We start from the raw sequence: 27,116 nt of genomic DNA, 5'->3' as shown, positions 1-27,116 counted from the left end.
TAAAGAGGAAGAGGTCTTAAAGAATGTGTAGAAAAGGGAAGATGAGTTTAGAAAGAAAATGCCTGTTCAAAAATTGAAATTAGACAAGAGACACGTAGGGAAATGATGTGTGTTCAAGAGAATAATTCATTGGAAAAACACACCAGTAGGGAATAGTAACTGTGAACCTGTTTTTGAGGAGGAACATGGCAAATTTTGCAGGATGATGATCTAACTATACCCGGAGTATATTTTATTTGTGAAGAGAATGCTTATTTTAGATTGCCCACTGACTGGGAGAGAATCTGCTACTTAGGTTTCCTTTTTCCAAAGATTTAGCAAGTGTAGCGTCCTTCCCCAGCTCAGGAGCATACAAACAAAACGCCACACGGAGCTCTGTAACAGAAGTCTTTATTCACGAACATACTACTGCATATTACATGCATTGTGTCATAACTTTTAACCACACCTTAAAACCTCCCATCAAATTACATAATTCCTGTCTAAAATCCACCCAGCACCATGAGGGTCCTAGCATGCATGACATCTGCACATAGGTATTCACGTAGTGTAAATAAGGGACCGCAATTAGTGAAAGGCATAATTTGGAGGTATTATACCAGCAACAGAAGTAGTATTAAATGATAAAAAATTTAGAAAGCTGTCAACAGTAACAAACTGGCAACTAGCACATCTGTAGCTTTATTAGTTGAAAACAAAGAATTAGTAGCAATTAGATCAATGGTACTTCAAAACCAGCATGTCTGACTTTTTACTTGCAGAAAAAGGCGGAGTCTGCAAGATGCTGAAAACTGAAAATGCTTGTACTTAAATTCCAGATGAGAGTAAGATTATAGAACATGGAAAGAATACTTCTGACTTAAATCCTGATCTAGAACGCTTAGAAAACCCTTGCCTAGTACAAAGTTTTACTAAAGGAATCTCTGCACTAGGCAACCAGATAACAGCAGCAAGAGAACAGAGGAATCCTCACAACTATCTTAGTTCCTGTACTAATAGTAGTTTGTTTTCTATCTACATTCACAATTTACAAGCCAATATAGAGGCTATTAATAAAGAAGAAACAGAGAGATGAATAGAATGAAGAAAGATTTAGAATTAAGTCAGTGTATTAATAACAGATTCCTAATAGACTAAAAGAAACAGAAAACCTGAAAAGCAAGAGAAGAGATTCAGCAGAAGAAGAGAATTAAATACATCTGTGAATTTAATTTTGTGATGGTTCCAAACCATCAGACAGGGGAATTTGGATGGCATTTTTAATCAACAAAATATCTGGTGCAGAATTAAACATGTAGAAATAATGTGTAGGCCTGAAAACTAGAAATAAATGCATTTATTTTTCATTTCTGAGCTTTCTTGGCAGTCGAAAATGCACAAGGCAACAATTTCTGTAGACTTTAGTTGAGGAATGCATCACTGAGCACATATTTTACTTGGTAGTCATTAGTGACCTAGGTCAGAAAATGTGTTATGATTAACTGTTACATTTATTAGAAATATTTAACAATAGTCCATGTAGAAAAGTATATCCTTTTTGACCTTCACAAGTTCATAAGTTCAATGATTGAATACAATGTTTAGTTGTGTACTTTATATATAAATTGGTTAGAAAAGGTGTATGAAAAAAGAAATGTGATGTGCAAATATGCATTATACTAACCACGTATGTTTTCTACAACAAAGAGACCCAGCATCCAGTAGATAGTTTAGTTACAATGTAATAACATGATAAATAAAATGTTTCATATTTGCTTTCTTTGGATAAATTAATCGACAGAAGCTGTTCTATTCCTATGAAGACACATTGATGTTTGATTGGCTGATCCAGTGACGAAGCCAAAGAAAGAAGTTATACATTTCAATACTGGATTGTTATACAATGGCTGTCCCTAGAGAGCTTCACACACACTGACATAGACTCAGGCAGAGATCTAGCTCTCTCACCAAAACACTCCTTTATGAGTTTGCAGACAGATACTCTGAGACACTTTCTCAGATTCACTTTGAGCTCCTTTAAACTTGCCACTTAGACTCATTCTGAGACTCTCTTTGCCTTCAACCTATTTTGCTTTAGGAATTCTATGGGGTTTCTTAATGTTATCACATCTCTGATCTACAAACTCTTTATGGATTCTTCTAACAAACTAATTAATCTCTTTACAAAAGCATCCTTTGGATTAGACTAGGGAACTCAATTGTATGGAACAAGCTTTATGCATTGTTGTATCATTGATTCTATTGATCTCTGATTAGAAAATGTGTTTTTGGTCAATAAAGATGAGATATTAAAAATTTATAATAAATAGAGTAAATCTTCTTCCAACTCCCATCATTGACTCATAAAACGAAATGACATTGGTAAATTGAAGACGTTTGATGTTTTGATTTGCAGCTTCTCCCTACTTACTTGCACCATGGTTCATTGCCTACGGTCCAGTGTTGAGTGGGAATTTAAATTATTTATTCTAAGACTCAGCTCCAACACCCCCAACAACATATTTAAATTACAAACCACATATACATGACTTAAAGCAGAGAGAGAGATCTCAACGGATTTCCCAGAACTTTGGTTCTGTCGCTATCTACAAGACCAGCAGCGTAACAACTGGGAGCAAGCAGACAACATCAAATGCATGTTGCATACATTTCAACTAAACTCTTAAATCCGACCATGGGTTAGGTAACCACTAACAGAGGTCAAATGAACTAAAGCAGAATGTATTGATGATAGATGTCATGTGCCTTTAGAAGTCCAAAAAGACTGGGGCAGCGCAATGTAAGTGAAGCTTGGATATGAAATTGACTCTGGCCCAGCCCTGTCAATCTTTGACTGGACCAGTTAAGTGGTCTTCAGATTTTCCTAAAAGCAATTCTGCATCCGATCCACTGTTAACTGTAATGATTTAATTCTGTCACAAGGGTTGTGTTATTCTAGGCTAAGTGACAATTTATTGTCAAAGAGCCTTGGCACTTGAGAAATTTAAAAAGCTCTGAGGAGCAATGAAATCTGGCATCCCACAGATGACGGCCATGACACTGAATTCCCGGTATTATTTTGTCATATGATCAGCCAGCCCAGCTCCGACTGTCATGTGAATAGGTACAACTTGCATTTAATCAGCATTTAACTGGCTCAACAGGAAATTACTGAGTGATCTCTTACCGCACATGTTTAACATAGGTGGAGTGCAACCTAACACGCTGACAAGAAACATTCCTTCCAAAAGCTGCAAGTATCTTCATTATTAAACCATGCATGCTGAAAAAAATGAGAGCATATAAGTGAAAGGATACAACTGAGCAGTGAATGTAGGAATACGTTTTGCTAACTGCTGAAACTAGACCTCGGCATTTTAAGAATGCTGAATGCTATCATATCACAATTTGCTTAGACAAATGACACGATAATGAAACTTGCAACTATTGAAATAAAGAGATGGAAATGTTTGAGCATGTGGTTGTAAACTACAGTGCCTGTATCCTTTAAACAGAATTTCAGTCAATTTAGAGTTCAGTTGTTTCTCTGAATAAAAGATCAGCCATGTCAAATCAAAGCAACTATGATCAACCTGGAACATCCTAGAACAAATTGCTGGGCAATGCCTATCCATGAAATGACAAGAACTTTGTGTTTATTTCTCTTTTAACATTATGAGCGAGATGAAGTTTCAGTTCCTACTCACAGCAAGTAAAGGGTCCATGCCGACCTATCAAGAATCACCACATTGTTTCAGACCTCTCTGAACATATTTAGAACATTTGGACTTTGAAGAAAAATACAGCCAACTCTGAGCATCATATAGGAAGCATAAAGCATAATAGATACTTACTGCATGTAGAGAATGCATTTTCAGTACTCCTTAGCTACTCTGGCATGAACTGACCTTTTCCATCACAGCTCGGCTGGTTTCCTCTTCAGGAAGACGCAAGTCATGACTCCCACAAAAGGTGCTCAATGTGATTTTGTTTCTTCCTCACCAGATTGCTAAACTTCAGTCTGTTAACATCTGTGCTTTCTGTCCCCGTGTACAAGCTATTTGATATGATTGACAGAAGGCCGCTGAAAGCTGATGATAGCAAAAGCAATGGAATTTCACCTGCACTGACTCTTCAATGGCCATCTGGTCCCTGCCAGGTAAATTCTGTGCACACTGTGTTAACTGACAGCTCTCATTCACCCATGAATCATAGATTAATGTGGCTAGTATGAATGTGTGACAACGACGGAATACAGTACCCCTTTAAGTCGTTGAGTAGTATTATGGATCTAACCGGTACCTGTCCACTTCATTTACCCTACATATTTCTATTGCTGCTCCGGTCCACCTCATTGCATGGGTCAGTTCATATGTCTAATCTGGACCCTGCGAGTAACCCTTAGGTTCCATCCATAATTTTGAGCAAGCTCTCAGCCCTGACACAGGTGTAATAGATATCAATAATGATACTGATTTCCTTGGTACCTCAGAGACGATACTGACTAAACATGAGTAATTCTCCATACTTACCTGTAGGGCCCATCTTTCTTGTAGCTGGTAACATGTTTTCAGGCCCCTAGAATGATATGGAGTTGCCTTATTTGCTTGCATATTCCTGTACAACGAAAGACTTAGGGCATGGCCGCTTGCTTACATCTAACAGAAAATATTCTCTATGCTGAAGATGTCATTGGCCATTCCTGTAACATGGCCCTAAATAAAGCAACAATAAATTAGTTAAACTGGTATATGCAATAAAGAGAAAAAACAGTGATGCACATAGGGTTCATTGACCTGAATAAATTAATAGACAAAGATACAACTATGTATAGACATGAGTTATGAAATGAGTCATGAGGAGACCCCCCCCCCCCCCAGCCCTCCCTACAGTATGTGTACCATCATTTTTGCAGTCTATAGAATAACAAATAGGTGTGTTTCATGTGCAGTACAAGTTGTGGGCATAAACTGTTATGATGTGGTTGTGTGGAAGATCCTGGTCACCTGGAAGGTGAATCAAACAGGGATGCACCATTTCTTTTATGCTCTGTAGAGTGACTATTTTTTAAGGCCGAGCCCATCGGACATGCAAAAGCTGACTACTTACAAAAGATATACTATGAGCTCACAGAGGGTGTAAATAACTCCCACTGTTTATTATTGGTCAACTTTGTCACTTGTTTGCTTGCTTCATATTTGGTGGCTTGCCTTCCTCGTCATGCGTGTATCCCTCTCCTGGAGCATAACTTCTTTACATTCCTTTTAATTGGCTGATTTGTATCCTTCCTCTGCTCACATTTAATGTACTACTTTTTTCATTCAACAATCCTTGGGAGTGCATGCTTTTGCTATTTGTTTCCCTCTTGTGCTGCTTCAACCCTCAAAGACAACCACTTAAGTTGTGGTGCACTCCAATCCTCCCAGCTTCACTGTAAAAGCACAGAAAGTGGGATATTTGTTCTGGGGCATGGCCAAAAGAAGATAGATAGATAGATAGAGAGAGAGACTCTCTATAAAGGGAGAGTAATTATACACATACACTTAAATATATATATATATATATATATATATATATATATATATATATATATATATATATATATATATATATATATATATATATGACTTCTGTCTTAGCGCATATGGTTTCCCTGGAGGCTGCGATCGGCCCACAGGGAAACCACACATACATTTAAAAGTGATCTCTTAAATTATTTATGTGAATTGCTTAGTGGATTAGTAAAGTAAGCCATTACCTGCGCTCTGGAACAAATGAAATGTATGTGCGGGGGGGGGGGTTATGGAGAGATGAAGGGCAATTTTGCTGGGTGGTAGTGAGGGAATCTAAGGAGGAAGTCATGGGAGTGGGAGCGGCAAAAAATCTTGTTGCACTGGGTGCCACCAGCACTAAAGGCTGTGATGATGGGTATGTGGCAAAATGAAGTACTAGTGTGTCTTTTTTTTCCAGTGTCTTCAGAGAACTTGCCGATTGAGGGAAGAAGCGAAGGCAAGGTGACTGACATTTACCGTTGCACACATCACACACTCACTAGCAATTTTGTCACCATATCTGCCTTGTATGTAGGCTAGTGTTTTAGAGGGACAGCTTAGCCAGTAGCAGAGATGGCATCTCGCTGGATGACTTCTGCTGAAGCTGTAGCTCGGGTTAATGGTGGACAGAGGCTGAGACAGCATCTGAGGGAAAGGACAATGTAGCAGAATCTGGGAGTGATTTTTCAGTCAGCGGAGTCCCATCCGACAACACCTCTTCCAGTGATTCTGAGGGAGACGATGAGGACGGTTTTGCTGTCCCTTCAGAAGCACAGTCTGTGCCGTGGGACCACAGTGGGTTATCCCAACTGTAGGAAGCTGGCCTGGTGTGTTGTGAGTACCTAGGGTATTATTACCTTATACAAGGTCCAGGCATCCCATGTTAGTGAAGTGTAGGCAGTGTCTAGAAGCCAGGCTCTCTAGAAGTAGCTGAGGATGAGCAGCCAAGGGTGATCTAGGAGACATGCAAAGCTCATGCAATACCACCTGTAGTCACACAGCACTTACACACAGTATTATAAAAATAAAGGTACTTCATTTTAGTAACACATACTAAAATACTATATAGGCAATACTCTGTTAGCAGGTGTGTAGACACTATTATATACACCTTAGTTGTCAGGAAAGAGCATAGAAAGAGACTGCAAGTAAAAGAAGATTGATCCAGACAGAAGAGGATCTGCAAATGAAGGGGACTAAGTCCAGTTCCGGTTGGAGTGTCTGGTTGGGGCAGGAGCCACTACCCACCCCCTTCTGGAGATGCAGGACCAGGTCGAGAGAGGGGGGCCCAGGAGTCGGCTATGCAGCACAGGAGCAGAGGATGAGTTCCAGAAGTGATGCAGTCGATGTCCCATGTCGGAAGAAGAGTTGCAGTCCATCAGTGGTGTGGAAAAACCACTAACAAGCCTTGGCAAAGGCAAAAGTTGCAGAAGGAGATTTGCAGAGCTGGGGGGGGGGGGAGCCAGGAAGATTAGAGCAGACTAAACCCAAGGAGGGGAGTCCTGCGCATTACCCAGCAGTCAGGAGAGCAAGCCATGGATGCAGCCCCCACAGACAACTCACAGGAAGCAGGCACAGGAGTCACAGTGAGGCCCACTCAGCACACATGGTAAGGAGTCCCACACCGCTGTAGCAGCAGGCAGGAGACCACACGTTGCAGGGAAGAGTGCTGGAGGCCTGGGCTACACAAAGCCTGAAAATCCCTTGGAAGAAGAGTCAATAAGCCTTGGTAGCTGCAAGAGTAGCAGTGCACACGGGTACCATCTGCAAGGAGAGGCAAAGACTCACCACCTCCAAAGTCCGACAGCTAGTACAGAGGACCAAGGGGACCACTGAGCACCACCACCTGTGTTGCAGGATCCACGCACAGTTGCAGGAGAGGAGCCACACGGCCAGTCATCGTTACAGCTGGTGTGTGCGGGTGCAGGGGAGTGACTCCTTCACTCCAAATGAGATTCCTTCTTACTTCTTGGTGCAGACTCAAGACCTGCTGCCCTCAGAGGATGCACAGATGGGGAAATGTTGCAATTGCTGGAAGGAGCCAGAGAAACAATGTTGCAGGGCGAAGTCATCGCTGGAGCTGCAGATTGTAGGTTCCTGTGGAGTCCAGTTGTGATTTCAGTGGCCAGAAGTCAAAGTACACGTTGCAGAGGAGTCCTGCTGGAATCAGGATTGTCAGGGTGGCATCAAGATAATTTCTCGCCCCCATCACTCTTAGAAAGTGTTTGAGCATTACCTCAATTTCCACTTTCAACCTGCTTTTAATCTTGGTCCTATCCCCTCTTTTTCCATTAAATGAGAATTGCTTGACGGGATAGAGAACCAATTTTATCCTCTCCTGCTCTTGAATCACCATCTGCCTGTAGGTTTCAGTCCACCACGGCAGTTCTTCTTCTTCTTCTTCAAAAAAAAAAGATCTCCGGCAAAGAGCCCCCTAACGGGGAGCCCGTCAGACATTGCAGCGCCGGTCTGACGAGGAGCACCCCAATGATGAAGCATGACATCAGAATGGATGTGTGAGGGCTCTTATTCCTGAACCATAGGGTTTCCCTTGCTTCTTTTATTAGGAACAGTGTATTCATTTTGTCTATTGTCACTTGGGGAGACCATACACTGGACCTTCAACTCTCCCTGTCCCTCTCTTTGATGTTGATAGATTAGATAGTGACCATCATGAACTAACTCTGACTCTTTCAGATAACTCCAGGTTAAAACCTACTTTGTGGGGTTCCAGAGACTTGGGTGGCCTCTCTTCAACTAACAACCTGAAGAACATTACATGGAAATGGGGGAAAGAAACCCTTCAGCCTTAGAGGCAGTCATTGCTAGAGTGGAGAAAATGTAGACCATTTATCACTCCTCCCAGCTATTACAAGAAGAGAAGTGTTGAGCTTGAGCCATGCTCAATTTTTGCGCAGGTCAGGGATTTATTGGGCAAAACATCCAAAGGGTGAGGAGGCCCAAGGCAAGTCCCTGGTTTAAAAGTAATTGCAGGCTAGCAAAGAGAGAGCTCCTTTACGGCAGTTAAATCTTACACACGCCTGATATAATAAATTGTAGAGCCTGAATTAAGCATTGTTTATGGCAAAAACAATTGTGGAAAAATTCCCTGTGGTCCACTCTTCATGATGGTTTGACTACTAAGGACAGCCAGACCTTCTGGCGTACTGCCGCAAATGGTCCCCAAACTGTGATGGATTTTTGTGTACAACCAGATTGTTGGATGCAATAGAGGAGAATGACAAAATGACCAAATATGCGGTTGCCTAAGAGGATACAAAAATCCTTGCTTTCTTACTTAATGAGACCATGACCGCATCAACTCTTGTATTTCAGCCTGTGTCCCAGGACCAGACAGGATCCCAAATGATCTGTATGGAGTGAATCTGGAAGTGGGGGATCCATATATGAACATCTTATCTAATGCTATTTTGTCTGGCCTTAAAATCCCCCACCTCCTGGAAGCTAGCAGAGATTTTGCAAATCTATAATAAGGGGGACCGGGCCAATCCAGGGAAATACCATCTTATCAGTCTAATTGACTCTATTCAAAAAATAATTTGTAAGCAAGTGCTGACATCTGCATGATTGGATCATAGAGGAGTGTGTTCTTTGTAACCTGCAGACAGGCTTCAGAACCAACGTTAGTACACTTGATCAGGTTTTCTGGTTTGCTTGTATTTATTGGCACAAGGTGTTTATCAATGGGGAAACGCTGTATCTTGCCTTTGTTGACTTGCGCATGGTATCCAACCTCGTCCAGCCGATGAAATCATGGAGAGTATTGCAAAATATGGGCATCCCCTCTTCTCTTTTGAATAGTTTATTGAGGCTTCATGTGAGAAATATGGGTCAGATGTGGTGCGGATCAGCAGGTGATCGAACCCTTTAGGGAAGTACAGGGAGTCAGCAAGGGTTGTGTCTTAGCCCTCACCCTGTTCTCTCTTTATATCAATGGGTGATCTATCACCGTAGTAAGGATGGATGTAATATACCTAAACTGGGGGGGGGATCTTCCGGCCCTCCTCTTTGCCAATGATGCCCTGTTGATTTCCAAGTCATCCCAGGGGCTACAAGCAATGTTAGACCGTTTTTGCTCCTTTTGTGTTGAGGTGGGTTTAGAACCCAACAGGGCCAAGATCAAATGCATGTACTTCTCCAAAAATCGGGTGAACCGTTATAACAGGCGGATATTGGTGAGTACCATGCATCCATCAGGTGTCTCCTTTTGATTATCTAGGTATTAGAATGACACCCAACCTGAGCAGGGGTTCCCAGTTGGAAAAGGCTCATTTGGCACTTACCCAGCAGACTGCAAACATAGTAAAGGTCCGTCGTAAGATTATCTGCCGGAGGGCTGCCCCTCCTCTCAAGATCTACAATGTCAAGGCTTTTGGGTCTATTTTGTATGGTGCAGAACTAAGGGGCACCACTAACTCAAATGGTCTAGATATTTTGGAACAAAGGTTCCTCAGTGTTTTATTATCTCTTCCCACAAGTACTCCTCTTAGGCCTTTAGATATGGATCTTGCACAGAGACAGATTTCGTATAAAATTGAATGCAGACTTTAAACATTCTGGTACCGGTTTTGAACTACTGATGCACTGGAATCCTATCAAGAAGTTGCAACAGACCTTATGGCCTTACAGGACGTATAGTAGATCCAATAGTTTCACACTTTAGAATCACTTCTGCAGACGTTGGGGCTCAACATTTATTGGTCCTCTCCTGAGCTGTTGTTTGTGCTTCCTCAAACAAAGATCAAAAATATGTACTGGGAGACCGCAGCTGTGGAAACTGTGACCCAGAGCAAAGGAAGGCTCACAGTGATTTTTATTGATTCCAAACTTTGTACACATTATGAGGCAACCACTGACGTAAAAGTACCACCCCTAGCTCGAAAGCTATAATTCATTTTAGATATGGCTGTTTAAAGCCTTTAGGGCCAGATGCATCATTATTCACAATAGCGATTACCTCATTGAGATTTTTAGCGAATCGCAATTAAGCAATCACTATTGGAATGTATGAAACTCCAGGAGTTTCATACTGCGATTCGCAAAGGATCAATATTCATTAGGTATGTCGCAATTTGCGTCCCACTGCGAATGGCTACAATCACGGGGATGGTGGCCTGCTGGGCTCAGCAGACCACCATGTCTGTGATTGCTTTTCAATAAAGCAATCTTTTTTTTTTTTTTTTAAATGCAGTCTGTTTTCCCTCAAGCAAAACGGGATGCATTTAAAAATGAAAAGTTTTCTTTTCATTTTTTAAGAGTAGGCAGTGGTCCATAGGACCACTGCCTGCTCTTAAACGTTTTCAAATACATTCACAAAGGGGAACTCCCCTTTGCGAACGTGTTACCACCTACTTGAAGTAGGTGGTAACTGTGATTGTTTTGCAACTACATTCGCGGTCACAAAACAATCATACATACCTCTGCCATTCGGTATTAGGAAGGGTTGCCCTGGACAAGCCCCTTCCTAATACCGAATCGGTATGCAGTCGCAAATCCAATTTGCGATTTGGTAACAAGTTACCAAATCGCAATTTGGACTTGTTACATACCAAAATGCATTTTTGCGATTGCAAACCTGGCCCACAGTTCCAAATGGCATGATGAAATGGAGGGGGACGACGGGTGCCCAGCATGCTTGGGGGGTACTGAATCATTGGAATGTGTTTTTTCTGCCCTCAGTACCGCAGACTTCGGGTTGAGTGGTTTGTGCCCCTCTGCATGAACCTAGGCACTAGGAGATATTTACACACCTTTAGAATTTTGAGAACAGGCACATATAGAGTACATGTACTGGGATTGGCAAAAATTCCTATGGCTTTCTGTATTAGGCTCTACAAGTGTCAATGAAATTATGGTTACATGTGGATGTGCTGTCAACATGCTATCACTTCAGTTATGGCAACTACTGATGGGGCATAGATTTTGTATTTGTAACCTTACTGTAAACCTGGATATAACGTTTTTTAATATGTAATGTGAAGATTTTATCAGAAAGACACCAATTTGTATGTTGCTATTTTGAGCTTGTAGGAAGTTTTGAATTTTCCTATGATTCTATATTTGTGTCTTTTTTACCTGTATTTTTAAGATTGTATTTTTGCTGGTTTTGTTAATATGTACGTTGTGTTTCGTTTATGTTTGCACTTTGATGATCTTTGTGATCTAACTAAAGTATTTGTATGGTATGGTACTATAATAGGTCCAGACTTTGGTAGTTTAAGACAAAGCACTGTCCATGCAGCATTTGCAGTGTTATGTAAAGCAGTTAGAAAATCATTGTACTTCAAGTTAAATAATGATTCAGTGTCACAGAAACCATAATATGGGGAAACAGGAAACAACTAACTAGATGGCTGTGCCAGGAGACCTCAAGTCAGGACAGCTGGAGTTTAATGGAGCAGCCAGGAGGGGGATGTTGTTCCTGGAAAACGTGTATGGCCAGGCGAAATGAAGAGGGTGAGAAACTATTTCATACTTTTGCATAGCTATTAAAAAAGTAAATGCCAAACAGGAGAAATTACAAGAATAGAACTACTGAGGCAGTAAATGTTGGGGATTGGTTGAGGGCTGCTGCCATTAGCGAAACTATGGTGTCTGATTTTGCAGTAATGCAGGTCCTCGATTCTAGATCATGAGATATGTGGTGCGCTCTCAGAAGCTACTTAGTCCTACTGCAGGATAGGTGTGACTAGGTGTGGCAATGCAGACTGAACGACCCACAACTATTAATTTGAAAGCTGACATTATGTTCTGCATAGCAAACGCTATTGTATCCTCGTGTTAATGGGATCCACAGTGGGGATACATTGTGGTTCCCATGAAGACAGAAACATATATACAAGTTAATACTAAATATGTGTATTGATGTTGCTACAATTTCACTATCTCTTCAGTAGAACATCAAATGCTGATTGAAGCTGGTAAATTGCTATGCTATTTTATGACAATTATATAATGCTGCCTGTTACTGGATATTTTGGGGCTTGGCCTATTTGGCGGCTTTCTTGATTTTTACTAGAATAAATCGAAAGTAAAGTTTAAAAACAAAGAAACACAAAGGGAGTCATGTTCATCGGGAAGGCAATTAGAATCTTACTTTTTACAAAGTATTATTAAGTTATATTTGGACTAGCCAGGGCCCACTAGAGAGCAGATGAAGAAATTCTTCTTCGAACAGATCACATTCCAAGGAAAGAATGGAAAGAGGTTGAGTGAAGGTAGCACAGACAGGTGCTGCTGATTCCCTATATTGTTTGCAGGGAGCAAAACCTGTTCTGTTTTCTGTGGGAAAAACATCTAAACAAAAGAATTAGCTTTTACAGTCTTAGTACCCTAGTGAATGTGTATGTGTGTGTTATACTGTTGTAGATCAACAATCTAGGCATAAATCTTTCCTGACAAACTGAGAAAATTGTGGAATACAGGAACTACTCTCTGGAGTCGGCTTTTCATTGGAACTGAGATTAAATATAATATTTAGGATTTAATTTTTTTTTTTTTTTTTTTAAATAAGTTTTCTTTTTCTTTCAGGTGAAAAAATACAAACCTAATACAAACATTATGCCTAAGTAGCATTAAACTGAAACAATCCACCTTCTTTGGGTAGTCAGATCGCACTAACCTTGGGATATATACCTTGATAACAGAATCAGCGAAACATTTGTTCTAAACCAATGTGACAATCATTTAATATAGTGTATCCTTGATTATATTATATTGACGAGCTCTATTTCCCACCAAAATAGCTTTCCTTAATTATAGCTTACTACCCCTCTAAATAGTTCCATATAGCTGTAAATCTTTTTATGCTCCCAACACGTTTAGAGTATGCTTCCTCATATTTCTTAGCTCCTAACATTTTATTCCACCAATCCTGCATTGTAGGAACCGTTCGGGTGCGCCAATGCTGACGTATTAATGATCGGGCTACAGCAAAAACTATCGCTATAAAGTATTGTTGGTATTTTATTAGCTGGCGTGTTTTTCGGAAACTCCAAACAGAACAAAGCTTGGGTCTAGCTGGATCCTGAAGTTAGAGCTAAGGTTTATTAAATTATCTACTTCCAGCCAGAACTTCATTAGTTTAGGGCAGTCTAAAAAAAAAAGAAAAAAAACATGTAGCCAGTTCCCGCACCCCTCCTGATGGCAACTAAAACATTGATCGGGAACTGCCAGGAAAATTGTATTGATCCTTTCAGGAGTATAGTAAGCCATCCCTCTGGAAAGAAGACATTCTTTAGTAATTAGCTGCCCTCAAAGATTTATAGCCTAGTTCCAAAATAATTCTTCATTCATCATTAGATTTTAAACATTGTGTTGTTCTAAAAATATGATCCCTAAAATCTAAAATTATTGTTGAGGCATGGCTATCCACTAGAAGCCTATACCAATTCCTTGTACCAAGTACATTTCTTCTGATTAAAGCGCCCCATGTTGGATGTTCCAGGGATTTTCTCAAGGTATATTGACTCTAAGAAAACGGGATATCTGGAAAAAGGTTAAAAAAAAAAAAGTCTAATTGCCATATTCCCGAGCCTATTTATAATCTCTTCCCAAGTAATGTACCCGTTACTTAAAATAAAGTCGCCCATCCCTTTAAAACCCTTACTATTCCATTGGACAATCACCTTTTCTGGAAGATGTAGACCGAAATATTTACACTCCTATAACTGTAAATAAATATAACCTGTTGGTATTTGATATGTTTTACTTAAGATCGCTGATCTTTTTACAAAATTGCAAATATATTTATATCAAGTTTTTTTTCGGGAGTTTTGTGGTTTTAATAAATTCTGGGGGACTTATTGCTGATACTGCTATCATTCTTTTAACCAGAAAATTTTCCATGGTTCCTCCATTAGCCAAGATTCATGCCAATATATCCTGCAATGCGACCTGATAATAAACTTGAAAATTAGGGAGTGCCAAGCCCCCTTGCTTTATATGGAGTTGCATAACTGAAAGCTGTACCACTGGAGCTTTCTTCCTCCATATGAAACATCGTATCATAGAACTGAGTTCACAAAAATAAGCACTGTTAATCCTGATCGGGAGAATTGGCATCTTGATTAAGGAGACTCTCCCTATCAAAGTCAATGGAAGAGCTATCCATCTATCCAAAAGTGCTTGTACTTTTGCAAGCATCTGAAGATAATTAAGATGAAACAACTGTCCATAAATCTTTGTGACATAAATTACCACATACCTAATAGATTCGGATGAATTAGCTTGCGACTAATGTATAAGGAAGATTCTCTATTCCAGCATTAAATAAAAGGAACCTCTGTTTTCCTTTCATTAATCTTGTAACCCCCTATTTGAGTGAACTCATTGATCTGATTTACTACTCTGAATATTATCAGTCTCTGGTTTTAAATATAAAATAATGTAGTCAGCGAAAAGCTTGATTGTGGGCATATCAGCAATAGATGGAATAATTCCTTTCGAGTTACGTATTATCGGGCGAGAGGCTCAATAAAAAAAAGCAATGAGTATGGGAGAGAAGGTATATCCCTGTCTAGCACCTCTTTTAATCTGAATTGTGCCTCTAATCTTTGAGTTAATGTCTATTCTAGGCTGAGCATCCTGGTACAGCTGCCTTATCATAGAAGTAAATTTCATGGGGAAGCCAAATTTAGTTAGGCAATGTAACAAGGCAACCCAATTAACTAGATCGAAAGCTTTCTCTGCGTCTAGCATGATCATTGCTGCAGGGATAATATTAACCGAGAAATAGTCAATTGCCTGTATTAAAAAGTTTGTATTAGAACTTATCAGCCTGCTGGCTACAAAACTGTTCTGATCTTTATGTATTAATTGCTGCACGACTGATGTGGTCCTAATAGCCCAGATCTTTGTTAAGATTTTATAATCCGCATTCAGCAGACTGATGGGATGGTATGCATCAGGTTTCAGCTGATTTTTATCCTTTTTCCGAAAGCTGACTATCGTGGATTTTTTGCAAGTTGCAAGAACTACTGCTCCCTCGAGTACTGCGTTATACAAAACCGTTAAAGACGGTGCAAGCTCTTCACAAAGCTTTGTAGAATTCATCTGGAAATCCATTGCCCCCGCAAGCTTCAGCACTTGGCATTTTCTGAATAGCTCCCTTAATCTCAAATGGCGTAATCTTCTGTACTAGGTCTTTTTCAACTTTTGATTAAATTTTGGGTAACTTAATAGAATTGTAATACTGCTCTAACTGTGTCAGTGAAAAAGCACAGTCAGTCTCATAATGTGTAATAAATACCCAAGCAATATCCACATCCTCAATAAGAACAATGCCAGTATTGGGATCCTGTATTTGATGTATTGTCTGTTTTTTGTCGTTTGTGCGAGTGATCCAGGCCAGGTATTTACCTATCTGTTGACTTTCTTCATAGACCTGCTGTTGATACACCCTCGAGCTAGTTACTTCTAAAAGAACAAAAAAATCTTTTAACTTAGCCCTAGTTTGACTAAGATTCCCCCTTGCCATTCCCTGACCTCCTGTTTTGATGCATTCTCCTGTCGCCATTTGAAGCTTTTTAACTTGAAGCTCTCGCTGTCGCGTCTGAAATGCTTTAAATGAAATCATTTGGCCCCTGGCTGTCGGATTTGAATGCTTCCCATACATTGAATGGGGATGAAGAATTCTGATTGAGCTGAAAGAACTCCTGTATAAATTTACTCATATCTGCGACCCATTGCTGATTACTAAGCAAAGATCCATCAAACTGCCATCTGGTTCTTTCTTTAGTAACAAGCTAGAGTTCTAATGTCACTGGGACCACTAAATGGTCGGAGAAAGCATTTGCGCGTATCTCCGACCCCACCCTCTTCAACGTACGAGATATTAAAAATAAATCTACCCGGGAGGCAGTTCTATATTGATGCGAAAAACAAGTATACTGAGTGGCTACTGGATATTCTTCTCGCCAGGGGTCAACTAACTGGAAATCACTTTTTATTATATTCAAAAGTCTTTTAGTTTTAGGTTTAATTGCCTTTTTTTTATTGGAGGTATCTAATTTTATATACTGAATGAAATTAAAAACCCCTCCCATAATAAAGGGGCTGGTAGTACTCATAGCAATATTATAGAGTTACATTAGTGACTCCGCTCCATCCGTGACTGGCCCATAGTAATTACCCAGATTAACTTGGATTCCAGATAATAAAGCTTTGAGCCAAATCCAGCTCCCTTTGGGGTCTCTAACAACCTCTTATAATCTAGTCAACTCTATTACTGAGATATGTTGCTACGCCTCTGACTGCTAGTCCAGATGAGGCGAATAAAGCCACTGAATACTGTTTTGGAAAATATATTTTGGGACTGTTACTCTTCGAATGTGTTTCCTGGAAATACATGACATTGAGGTTGAATGAAATCAACCATTTTAACATTGCTTTGTATTTTTGCCAATTTAAGATACCATTCGCATTGCAGGAAATGACTAAGCTTGACCATGCTTGTTAGTTAACTCAATAGTGGACCTCACCCTGCTACAGCGAGAATATGCTACTTCTTAAAAAATAAAAAAAATAAAAAACTGAATTTTTTAATTCTTTCAATCCCACCCCATGTGCCTTCCATTATTCCAACCCTGAACCAACCCCCATCACTCCCCTACCTCCTGAGTGATCTGAACCTGAGGCCCTCCCGCCTAGGGACTCTCAGAGCACTCGCCACCCACCCCCCTTCCCCACCACCACCACCCCACCCACTAGTACTTGAGTGCTTAAGTGCGGCACTCAAAAACCCGACCCCTAGAGCGAGCAAGATTGACCATGTTAAACAAAACTAGACCATACTGGGCCCTGCAAAAAAAAACAACAAAAAAAAGTGGTGGCGCCTACTTGGTACTGTGATATTTCTCTATCCCTGCTCCCTTATAGCATGGATGGAGATCGCCCCCTTTCTACTATTTATTTAATTGATTTAGAAAGTCTGTGGCCTTTTGCACATTTTGAAAAATATAGGCCTGGCCCTTATGCTATATTTTCAAATTTGCAAGTTGAACAATGCCTGCTGGAGCCCCTACTTTTTAAAAGTGATCTATGAGACCTACAAATTCACGGCACCGGTGAGCAGTAGCAATGGACATAGCAGAGAAAACCTTGAAGATACAGTTCTCAGTTTTAAAAGTTTTTACTCTCTTTGCTTGGGGTAGGACCTGCTTCTTAATCCTAAATAACAGTACATAGATATTTAAAAGACGATGATTTAGTAAAGGGGACTCTATGAGCCCGAATAATGGATAAGTCGGTCCTAGACTCCGCTTTTTTTGGAAGTATATATTTATAAATGAGATCAGATACTTCTGTCATTGAGGATGTTGCCCCGAGGTCCTCAGGAATCCAAGTAAATCTCAGATTAGACCGTCTGGATGTATTTTCAATATTGTCGAGTTTAAGCAGAAGCTCCTCCAATTCCAGCTGTGAATGGGCCATCACTGACTCTTGCCGGGTCTGCATGTCCTCGAGGTCTGAGACCCTTTGTTCTGCCTGGGAAATCCTCTGTAAAAGATGGGATATACTAGAGTTGATTTGTTCCAACTGATCATTAATTTTCCTGTTAGCTTCATCTTGCGAAACCTTCAATACTCTAATCTCACTGAGTATCTGGATTAACTTTGATTCAATTGAAGATGGAGGGTCGGGAGGGCAAAGAGGACCATGAAGTCCTACTGGGACTACCCCTGAATTTTGTTCCATAACAAAGTGATTCATTTCGGTCCCAGAGCTAATATTAGAATCAGATTTGGGGGGAGGCCTTTCAACCATGACTCATTTTAACGTGGTGCCAACTGGATGATCATTAGTGGAGTCGGCAGAATAGTCTGAATGAGTTTGGCCCTGAAATTCATTATTACTAGCATCCTGCTCCCTGCTTTTCCGCTGCTTTGTACAAAAAGAGGATATAGTTTCTCCCTGAAGAGGTCAGTTACTTCCATATTAAGAGAAAGATTAGTAGTGGCACATGACTGTGTAGCAAGAAGGTGAGGACTAAGATTGTGAACCGCAGTGATGGTGGTGCTATCATTGTCTCGATTCGCTGCCTGTGCTTGTAGAGCTTGCCCATTAGTTTGGAAAAGGGGAAAGATCCTATTTGAGGTCTCGACCTCCGTCGAGGTGGACTCGTCCTCAGGGGGTACATTCCAAGCCAGAGGGAGTGGAGGGGGAGCTTTGATCAGTAATTTGAGTAGTAGCCATACATGAGTGCAGAGGATTTTGGCCCACACCTCCTGTCGCTAATTGCCCACCCAGTTCTCCCTCGGATTGTCTCAGTAAATTGCCCTGTGGAGCAAACTTTCTTTTCCTGGGGGGGGTTTTGGTGCTTTTGACTGTAGCAGCCTTGCTGGTCTGGCGTGGCCTGAGAGAGGTATTGTGGATGTTTTGTCTCAAGATGGACATTTTCCCTTTCAGCCTCCTCTTTTTCTCTTTTATCCTTATTCTTTCCTCCCCTTACTCCGCCTTTTACCCCTTCTTCCCTACTCCCCCTGCTTTTGTCTCTTAGCACACATTCGGTGAACTTGTCACCTACTGCCACTTTTCACAAAGGAGACTCCATCTCACTGCAATAGTCATGTACCACTCAGAGGACTGAGAGAACCGAGGGACCAGGTCCTAAGGTCTTTAATCAGTTTACAGAGTCGTGGGCGTACTGAGGGCTCTTGGTCTGGGAGGCTGGGAAAACTAGGAGGGTAAGAGAATAGCCCTTGGCGATACTAGTGTCATGATAGTCGGCTAGAGTAGGTTTAAAAAAAAGGCAGACATCCTTCCTCCAGCTCACAACACCCCCTACTCCTCTGTACTTCACTTGTTACAGAAGAGTGAAGAGTGAACTATGATGCAGAAGGCGGGGCCTTATGACCACCTGAAAAAACAACTGCAGTTAGCTTGAAAAATAGGTGATGGACATATGTCCAGACCTTACTTGTTAAAAGTGTCCTTGAAATTCGAAGTGCACGACCTACTGCCTCTCTTAGAAGCCCTCTTCCTCCACTAGCGTTTTACCTGTGAGGCCCCTGTGTCTTGGCAGTGTACCTGGAGAGCTGGGCCGACATCATGCTACACTCCGTAGGCATAAAAGCTCCCCACACAGTATTCCCAAAGATGTCCCCAATGGCTAAAATGTTTTTAACTACTTGCGACTCGGGTTCTCAGATCCTCCGGGCCATCATGCCCCTGACTTTCTGTCACGTCGTCTCCTCGGACTCGGAACAGCTCAGGCGCCTCCAAGCGCGTCCAAAACACCTCTGCCCACCTCCGTAAATGCTGGTCTCGCCGGGCAGGGTGCCTTTAGGAAATCAAGAATCGCGTATGGTGCGATTAAACAACGCAATCTTTACTTCGTCTCTGCCATGCGCCTACATTCTGTTGCAACATTCACTCGGCCCAGCCTCTCCTCCATGCTAACGGCGGCCATCTTGCACCTCCTGGTCGGGTTCAGTCACGGAGCATGGCGGGAGCTCCACGGGACTACTTCGGATTTAATGTTAGCAGCAACGAAGAGCTACTGCTTAGGAATTTAAAAAAAGTCTGGGCACTAAAACATTTGAAATGTTGAATAATACATGGAAATAAATGCTAATATCATTAATGGGCCACATCACTCACGTGAAAATAATTCTAATGCAAAGGTTATTTTATCTTAGGAGACAAATACATTTATGACTCACTGCACAAATATTTTGTGGAGTGCAATTTCCGGCATTAGACTAATATGGGTTGGCGAATAGTCAAAGGTGAAATGAGTTACTTTAATACTGCCACATAAAATGGCGGGTTGCCAACACCAAATTTGAAAACATATTTTAGAGGGGAATAAACTTTGTATGCCTAATACTGGATCCTAAACGACCTACAGTCATCTCATGTTGACACAGAACGTGCCACAGCATTCCCACTGGCTACTAAAGGAGTGCTTCTAGGTAAGGTGAACACACCAAAATCAACGGAGAGTGATGTGTGACAAACTGGACAAGTCGACAACCTGAAACTATAGTAGGATTGAGCGTACAGCACTCTCCTTAGCAGCACTGTGTGAGTATTTTTAATAAACCAGTTGCACTTGACATGGATAAAAACTAATTGGGATTGAAAACTTTAGACACTTCTTCAGGAATAACACATTTAATATATTAATGTGACCTAGGGTGGAATATACTGAATGCACTAGACATGCCTTTGTTACAGGATTAAAATAGGTTTGGCCAAATTCACCCTGGACTTCCCTGCTAAACCCAAAACATCCAGACTCTCCTTAATGGTTGCGATATCCAATGCCATTCCGGGTCATTACAGGTAGACCCCATGACTTCAGACCTAATATTTAGGTACCTGGAGACACTGGTCTGCGTTTACTGTGTATGGTTTGACACCTGGTGGAACTGGTGCAGGGCAAGGATAGGTGCTGCGAGCAAGAGCACACACCAGCCCCTGTCCTATCCCTCAGCAACAGGGGGAGCAGACAGTGTCTCCAACTCTGCTCTGGCATGCCGTAACCAGCCTCCACTCCCCCCAACTTCCCTGCTAGCCTCTTCTGTTTGTTTCAGTGGAAAATGGCCCAGTATTCCTGGTCTAGGTGGGTATTTCCCCATTCTGGGGAGAAACATCGTAACTGCTAGATTTTGATAGATGGACACTGGCCAGATTCGGAGAACAACCCCCACCTCTCCCCACCAACTCTGCACTAGCCCCAGGTCTTCTCACACCAAAATCTGGCAAACATATTTGTTGACGACTGCTTCCAATACTTTATAAAGAGGCTTTCATGGTAGAGGTCTGATAGACGGATAAATTGTAGGAGGATACACAGATGGGAAGAGCTACTAATAAGATGCTGACAGACAAGGGGTGGGCACATGACACAATGTCTCATATTATAGTAATTTACGTTTCTGCACCAGAATTAACATATTTCACCTAAACTATGAGTAATGCATCCCCACATGTCAAGGAGGTGCGGTAGGGATAGGGCTGAAGTGGCTAACTTCAGACTAATGTGATGATACAGCCCTAAAATCAAAAGGGTTTCGGCAGGAATTTGGGGATGTTATGCAACAGATCACTATTGTCCGCTTTCAAAGAGTCATTGATAAGAATAGTAAATTTGACACAACCTCTTTCTAAGGCATGCAGGAATAGTGTTACTGAGAACCAAGTGAAGACTGGAAATTGACTGTTTTTCAGCTAACGTGCACAAAGTGAAGAAATTACTATTGGACTTAGCAATGCACTGAACTGGAAAACGTAGTATTCTGATGACTCTCCACAAGTCACGGAAACTATAAAGACATGATCTTTACTCCAGGACTCCAATTGCTGGCTACTGATATTGGCCGGGTTATGACCTAGTCATAAAATTCCTACCTCTGAGCAAACACTTGTTTGAAAAGTATTCGAAATGATGAGTGGTGAGACGAAGTCCGAAACCTTACAGGTTTCCCCAGGTACACATAGGGAGATCAAACTTGCTGATATATACTGGTGGAAGATGCCCGGTTAATACCTGTACATGTGGATTTCAGAAAGGAAATCCCCGAAATCCGTATGTTAGGGCCCATAAAGAGAACAAAATGTGTAATAGGTGCTATTCGTCACACCTGCATACATTTCAAATCCCATGTAATCGTTTTTAGCAGGTGCCATAACTAGCACACTACCATTTGGGGCACGTGTAGTCAGGGACCTTGTTGATACAGGGACCTTGTTGATACAGACCAAGGTAGTGTTGTTCTTTGCTGAGAGTGAAAAAATAGTTAATAGAAGCTCTCCTCCCACCTACCCTACCAGGTGTCCTGTATAACCGTTTGTTTCCCACCCAGTCCAAACGGTATTCCAGAAAAAAACTAAATAAATCTCTTACAGGCACTCTTTGGGCACTGGAGAGATGCGATGCCCTGGGGGCACATCTAGATGGCCTCGATGATAGCCACACAAAAGCAGGAAGGGCCACATTCTCCTACCAGGGTGATGAACTCCCATCCCTGCCCCAGTTGTGAAGTTGTTTCCAGTAAGAACTAACTATAGCCTCGATGTCACTCGCAAAGGACATCCTTTTTCACCACAAAAAAAAGAAAATAAACAAGGAAAAGGAGAATATACTACAAAGGGAACTGAAGTGAAAGGCCTACCCTCACCACACTGAATACTGTGGCGCGTCGGAGCAGAGGAAGTCGGCTGAGGATTCCCTGGTGGCGGGGCAGTGAGCCCTTTAACTTGAAACTAAACGCGCCCGCTTCGCGTGTAGAGTGTAGACCTTCCCCGTCTTCGTTAGGCCTACGTACCCATGTACATGTGAGCAAGTGACTGGAGGAACCCAGGACGAAGCCCGGATAAAGGGCGGACAGTTTGTGACAAGGTTTCTGGTTTGCACAGGCTGCTGACCTTTGTGACCTGTAGACCTGTATACCCGTACATATCACATTTTGTCTTCAAGCAGCCCTTATCTTATTATTTGTATGTAATTAGGAAAAGCCTTATTCGATTTTAAAGTGATAATTTGTGACTGTTAAGCATGTCAAAGCAAAAAGTCCCCCCTATACCCCAGACAGTGGATAATTATTTAGTGAAGATTGTTAGTAAAATTAACTGTGAGAGGAGACAATCCCTAGGGCTTAGCAGCCCCCCCCCCCATTATCTAGTGTGCAACTTTCACCTACTCCATTGGCTCTGGATGACAGTAGTAGTGTCTGCACTAATTCCGGTGTTCCGGATAGGGAAATGATTATGCAGAATACTTCTACCTTAGTCGATCTAGAGGTTTCTACTGATCCCATAGTGCAACATCCACCCACCCCACTACCTAGAGTGGTTAGAGCATGTAGAAAGACCCAGGCTAAACGTGGGGGTGTTCGGCCCGCAAAAAAAAGATTAGTCAGCCCCCTCAAGAACCCAGATAAGGAGGAGGATAATACGGCAAATATTGACGACATTAAACTAGATGCAGAAAAAACAAAAAACTTTGTAAGTATTATTGACTTAAAGATTAAGGGTATTGTCAAACCTCTTATGGTAAAAATTGATCAGCTAACCGCGGAGGTTAATAGATTAGGCGATCTCCTCAAAAAAACACTGGTGGAAGCAGATAGTGTGTCAGCCCCAATAACAATAAGCAATCATGATACTCCGGTTGCTCTTCCCGGTGATGATACAGGTTTAGATATTAGTAGGAGTGTTGTACAGAACCACACAGTCACCAGACACCACAGTCCTTAGCCTGCAGTGATAGCCAGGATGTTTTAATACCTGATAGAAAAGAGGATTGGATTGAGGTAAGGCGAAGGCGCGCCATTAATCTCCCTCCTGACTGCGCACCATATGTGGTAGTTTTAGCTAATGTTCCCCCTGTTGCAAAGGGGAATTATCAGGAAACCCACGAGTCTTTAAAAAATAAAACCGTTTCCTGGATGCACAGGCATTGTGGATTCCCAACTGAACTCTCAGATCAAGTTCTGACTACCAGAAGGGTAAATTGGATAGGGAGCTCTAAGAAAAGTTTTAGTGGTGACTGTGTCATTATAAACTTTAAACACCCTCAACATGCTGCCACTGTATTACTAAGAGCTGCCTCATTACCAATTACTGATAATAATGTGTGTGCCCGCTCGCTTGCTTTCTTTTACAGCCATCATAATAATGCCCCCTATGGGAGTAGAGGAAGTAGATTATGCCCTATTACACACAGGCTATACCCTGATATTTCAATGCAAAACCGGTTTCAACCCCTAAGTTCTCTGGATGCAATTGATTGACTTAATGAGGGAGGGCAGTTCTTACCCCAGGTGATTATTACTCCCTGTGTGGATATCGGTATAGACAATACCATGGCCCAAGAAATGCCCAACAACACAGAAATTGAATTGGCGGTGGATATAAGGGCACCGCCCGATTGTGGGGACATAAGCAATTCAAACCAGAATGCGAGTTGGGGACGAAACAATGGTGTGGGGCCTGATAGTAATTGTGTTAGGGGTAAGGATACTATTGCTATTGTTTGTTGGAATGTGGCAGGGCTGAAATCGAAGGAGAGGGATCCGGGATGGTTAACGTTTGTTAATGCCCATGACATTTTATGTCTTCAAGAAACATGGTGTAAAGATGAAGTTAACTATGAGGGATTTGTTTCTTACAATTTACCGGCGTTGGGAGGTGGTATAGGTAGAGCGAAAGGCGGTCTCCTTATACTTGTAACGATCTGTCGTCCTATTGTGGTTAAAAAGTATATACCTGTAGGGGACCTTGTGCAGATCCTCTGGCTTGTGGATGACAAAGATCATAATGTTTTATTGATTAACTATTATAATAACATCTTTGATGTTACCCGGGTTAAAGTAGTAACAGATTTAGCCGCCGCTGTCGAAAATCTATGTCTGGAACAGAATGTTGTATTTGACTTCATCTGGGTAGGGGACTTCAATACTACTTTGTGCGATTTGTCTACACAAAGGGTTTGTGGGGTTACTAACAGTGCCGGCTGGGATGTCCCGCATTTTGGACATAACAGTTATGGGGAAGCACTGCACAAGTTCATGGGCTGCTATGACCTGGAAATAGTGGAGTGCTGTAAAGATGTTAATGGTTTACCCATTCCCACTTTTAAAAATTGGCACACCAGCTCGGTCATTGATCATGTGATCACATCTTCTAATATTAGTTTTTACTGTGATCCACCAAGAATTGAAGTAACTACCCTAAGTGACCACAACCGTATTATTCTGGACACTACCCTTTGGGCCGGTAGTTCGGTGGATGTGGGAATTATTATTTCTAATGTAGAACCACATAGGACTAATGGTGTAAGGCTAAGATGGATTGGTGAAAGAGCCGATGATTTAACTAGCTCCATAATTAATGAGAGCCTGCTGGACATTGCTTCTATTTTAAAAAATAGTTCCGACTCTGAGAGGGTTTTATATTGTTTTAACCAAATTAATAAAGCTATTGACGCCAAGTTTACCAGTCGCAATAGTAGGCAAAGTAGGAACGGACCAAGATGGTTTAATCACCTTTGCACCTCCGCACTAACTGGCCTCAAGCAGGCTTTAGCAGCGAGGCCCAGGGACATAAAACTGGTAAATAAATTAAGAATGGAATATAAATGTGCGCTCAAACAGAGGAAGGGTGAACTGCAGCAACAGGCTTGGGATTCCCTCAACCAAGCTGCTGAACTATCAAATTGTACATTATTTTGGGCCACGGTCAACTCGCCTTTTCTAAGGGATGAAAAAACACCACAGTTGACTTCTAATGTTTCTAGCGAGGGTTGGATTGCACATTTTTCCAGCATTTTTTACTCTGATAAAGTCAATGATCCTAGTCCCAATAAGTGGCCTACTCTGCCTTTGGATATATCCGTTAGTGAGGTCAAATATGGTATATGGGCTAGCAAAGGAGGGAAAGCTCAGGGCCCGGACGGGGTACCTATAGACGTTTATAAAGCTGCGCCAGATGTCTGGGGCCCCCTTTTAACCATTGTTTTTAATGTTGCCGCGTGTGCCGAGGCCCCTGTAACTTGGGGTGAATCAATCATTGTGCCAATTCATAAGAAGGGAAGTAGATCTGACGCTAAGAATTACCGCCCGATCTCTCTCCTTGACTCTTCAGTCAAGGTTATGAGTAGAGTAATGTTAGTAAGATTAGAGGAATGGGCTGAGCAGGATAGCATACTGGCTGATAGCCAGTATGGTTTTAGGAAGGGACGAGGTACGCTCGACCAGTGCATCAATCTTGATCTACTGATCGGGAAGTATACTGAAGCGAAACCCGGTTCCCTGTATCTTTGTTTTGCTGACCTGAGCAGCGCATTCGATATGGTAGATCATTCCATTTTATGGCCAACTCTGTTAAATTTAGGAGCCCCAGAAGGCATAATCTTTTTCCTCGCTAGGTTTACGAGAAATTGAAAACCAATGTACGTTTTGGAACCAGAGAAAAATGTACTCCAAAAATCTGTGTTACACGAGGAATTAGACAGGGTTGTGTTTTGGCGCCTCTTTTATTTATTTTATTTATTAATGGAATTGATGATATTTTAAAAAAGGTTAATGCTGATGCTCCCCAGATCAACGGTGTTCCGGTGCCGGTGTTACTATATGCCGACGACGCTGTTTTACTCTCTCGAACACCTGTCGGATTACAACGACTAATGGATAGTTTTTCCTCCTTTGTTAAAGATAGAAAACTAGTAATTAATAAGGGAAAAACGCATACCATGACCTGCGGAGCTAAAGCTAAAACGTTAAATGCCTTTTTTATAGACGGTGAAAAGGTGCAACAGGTGGATAAATTTTGTTACCTAGGTATTACCTTCTCTAACGACAGGAAATGGAACAATGAATTTAATAACATCCGGAATAAAATGGCAAAAAATGCTTATGGTATTTATAGATTTGCTGCAAAAGTTGGGGATCGTCGAACCAGGGATATGCTCAAGATTTACCAAGCTATATGTGTGACTATTGCCCTGTATGGGGCAGGAGTATGGGGTTATAGCTGTACCTACAACTTACAGTTGGAGGAAAATATGTTTTTAAAAAAGCTCCTGTTTTTGCCCATCTCTGCCTCAACTGAATTAAG

The 27,116-nt window shown here is 41.5% G+C and overlaps 1 protein-coding gene across 4 annotated transcripts in view; it reads right to left on the bottom strand.

Annotated features, from left to right (window-relative positions):
* NUDT13 (nudix hydrolase 13) overlaps nt 1-27,116 on the bottom strand; it is a 582,976-nt gene that overhangs the window by 482,125 nt on the left and 73,735 nt on the right. For 3 of the 4 annotated variants that reach the window (XM_069240400.1, XM_069240401.1, XM_069240402.1), the window contains one exon: nt 3,167-3,262. The exons of the other annotated variant lie outside the window; for it this stretch is intronic. In XM_069240400.1, the coding sequence (XP_069096501.1) occupies nt 3,167-3,262 (96 nt within the window). The remainder of the gene's footprint in view (nt 1-3,166; nt 3,263-27,116) is intronic. 4 annotated transcript variants of the gene reach the window in all.

Source organism: Pleurodeles waltl, chromosome 6 (assembly GCF_031143425.1).
Source record: "Pleurodeles waltl isolate 20211129_DDA chromosome 6, aPleWal1.hap1.20221129, whole genome shotgun sequence".
Classification (NCBI taxonomy): domain Eukaryota; kingdom Metazoa; phylum Chordata; class Amphibia; order Caudata; family Salamandridae; genus Pleurodeles; species Pleurodeles waltl.
Note: the sequence above shows the minus strand (reverse complement) of the source record. Positions and strands in the feature narration are given on the sequence as shown.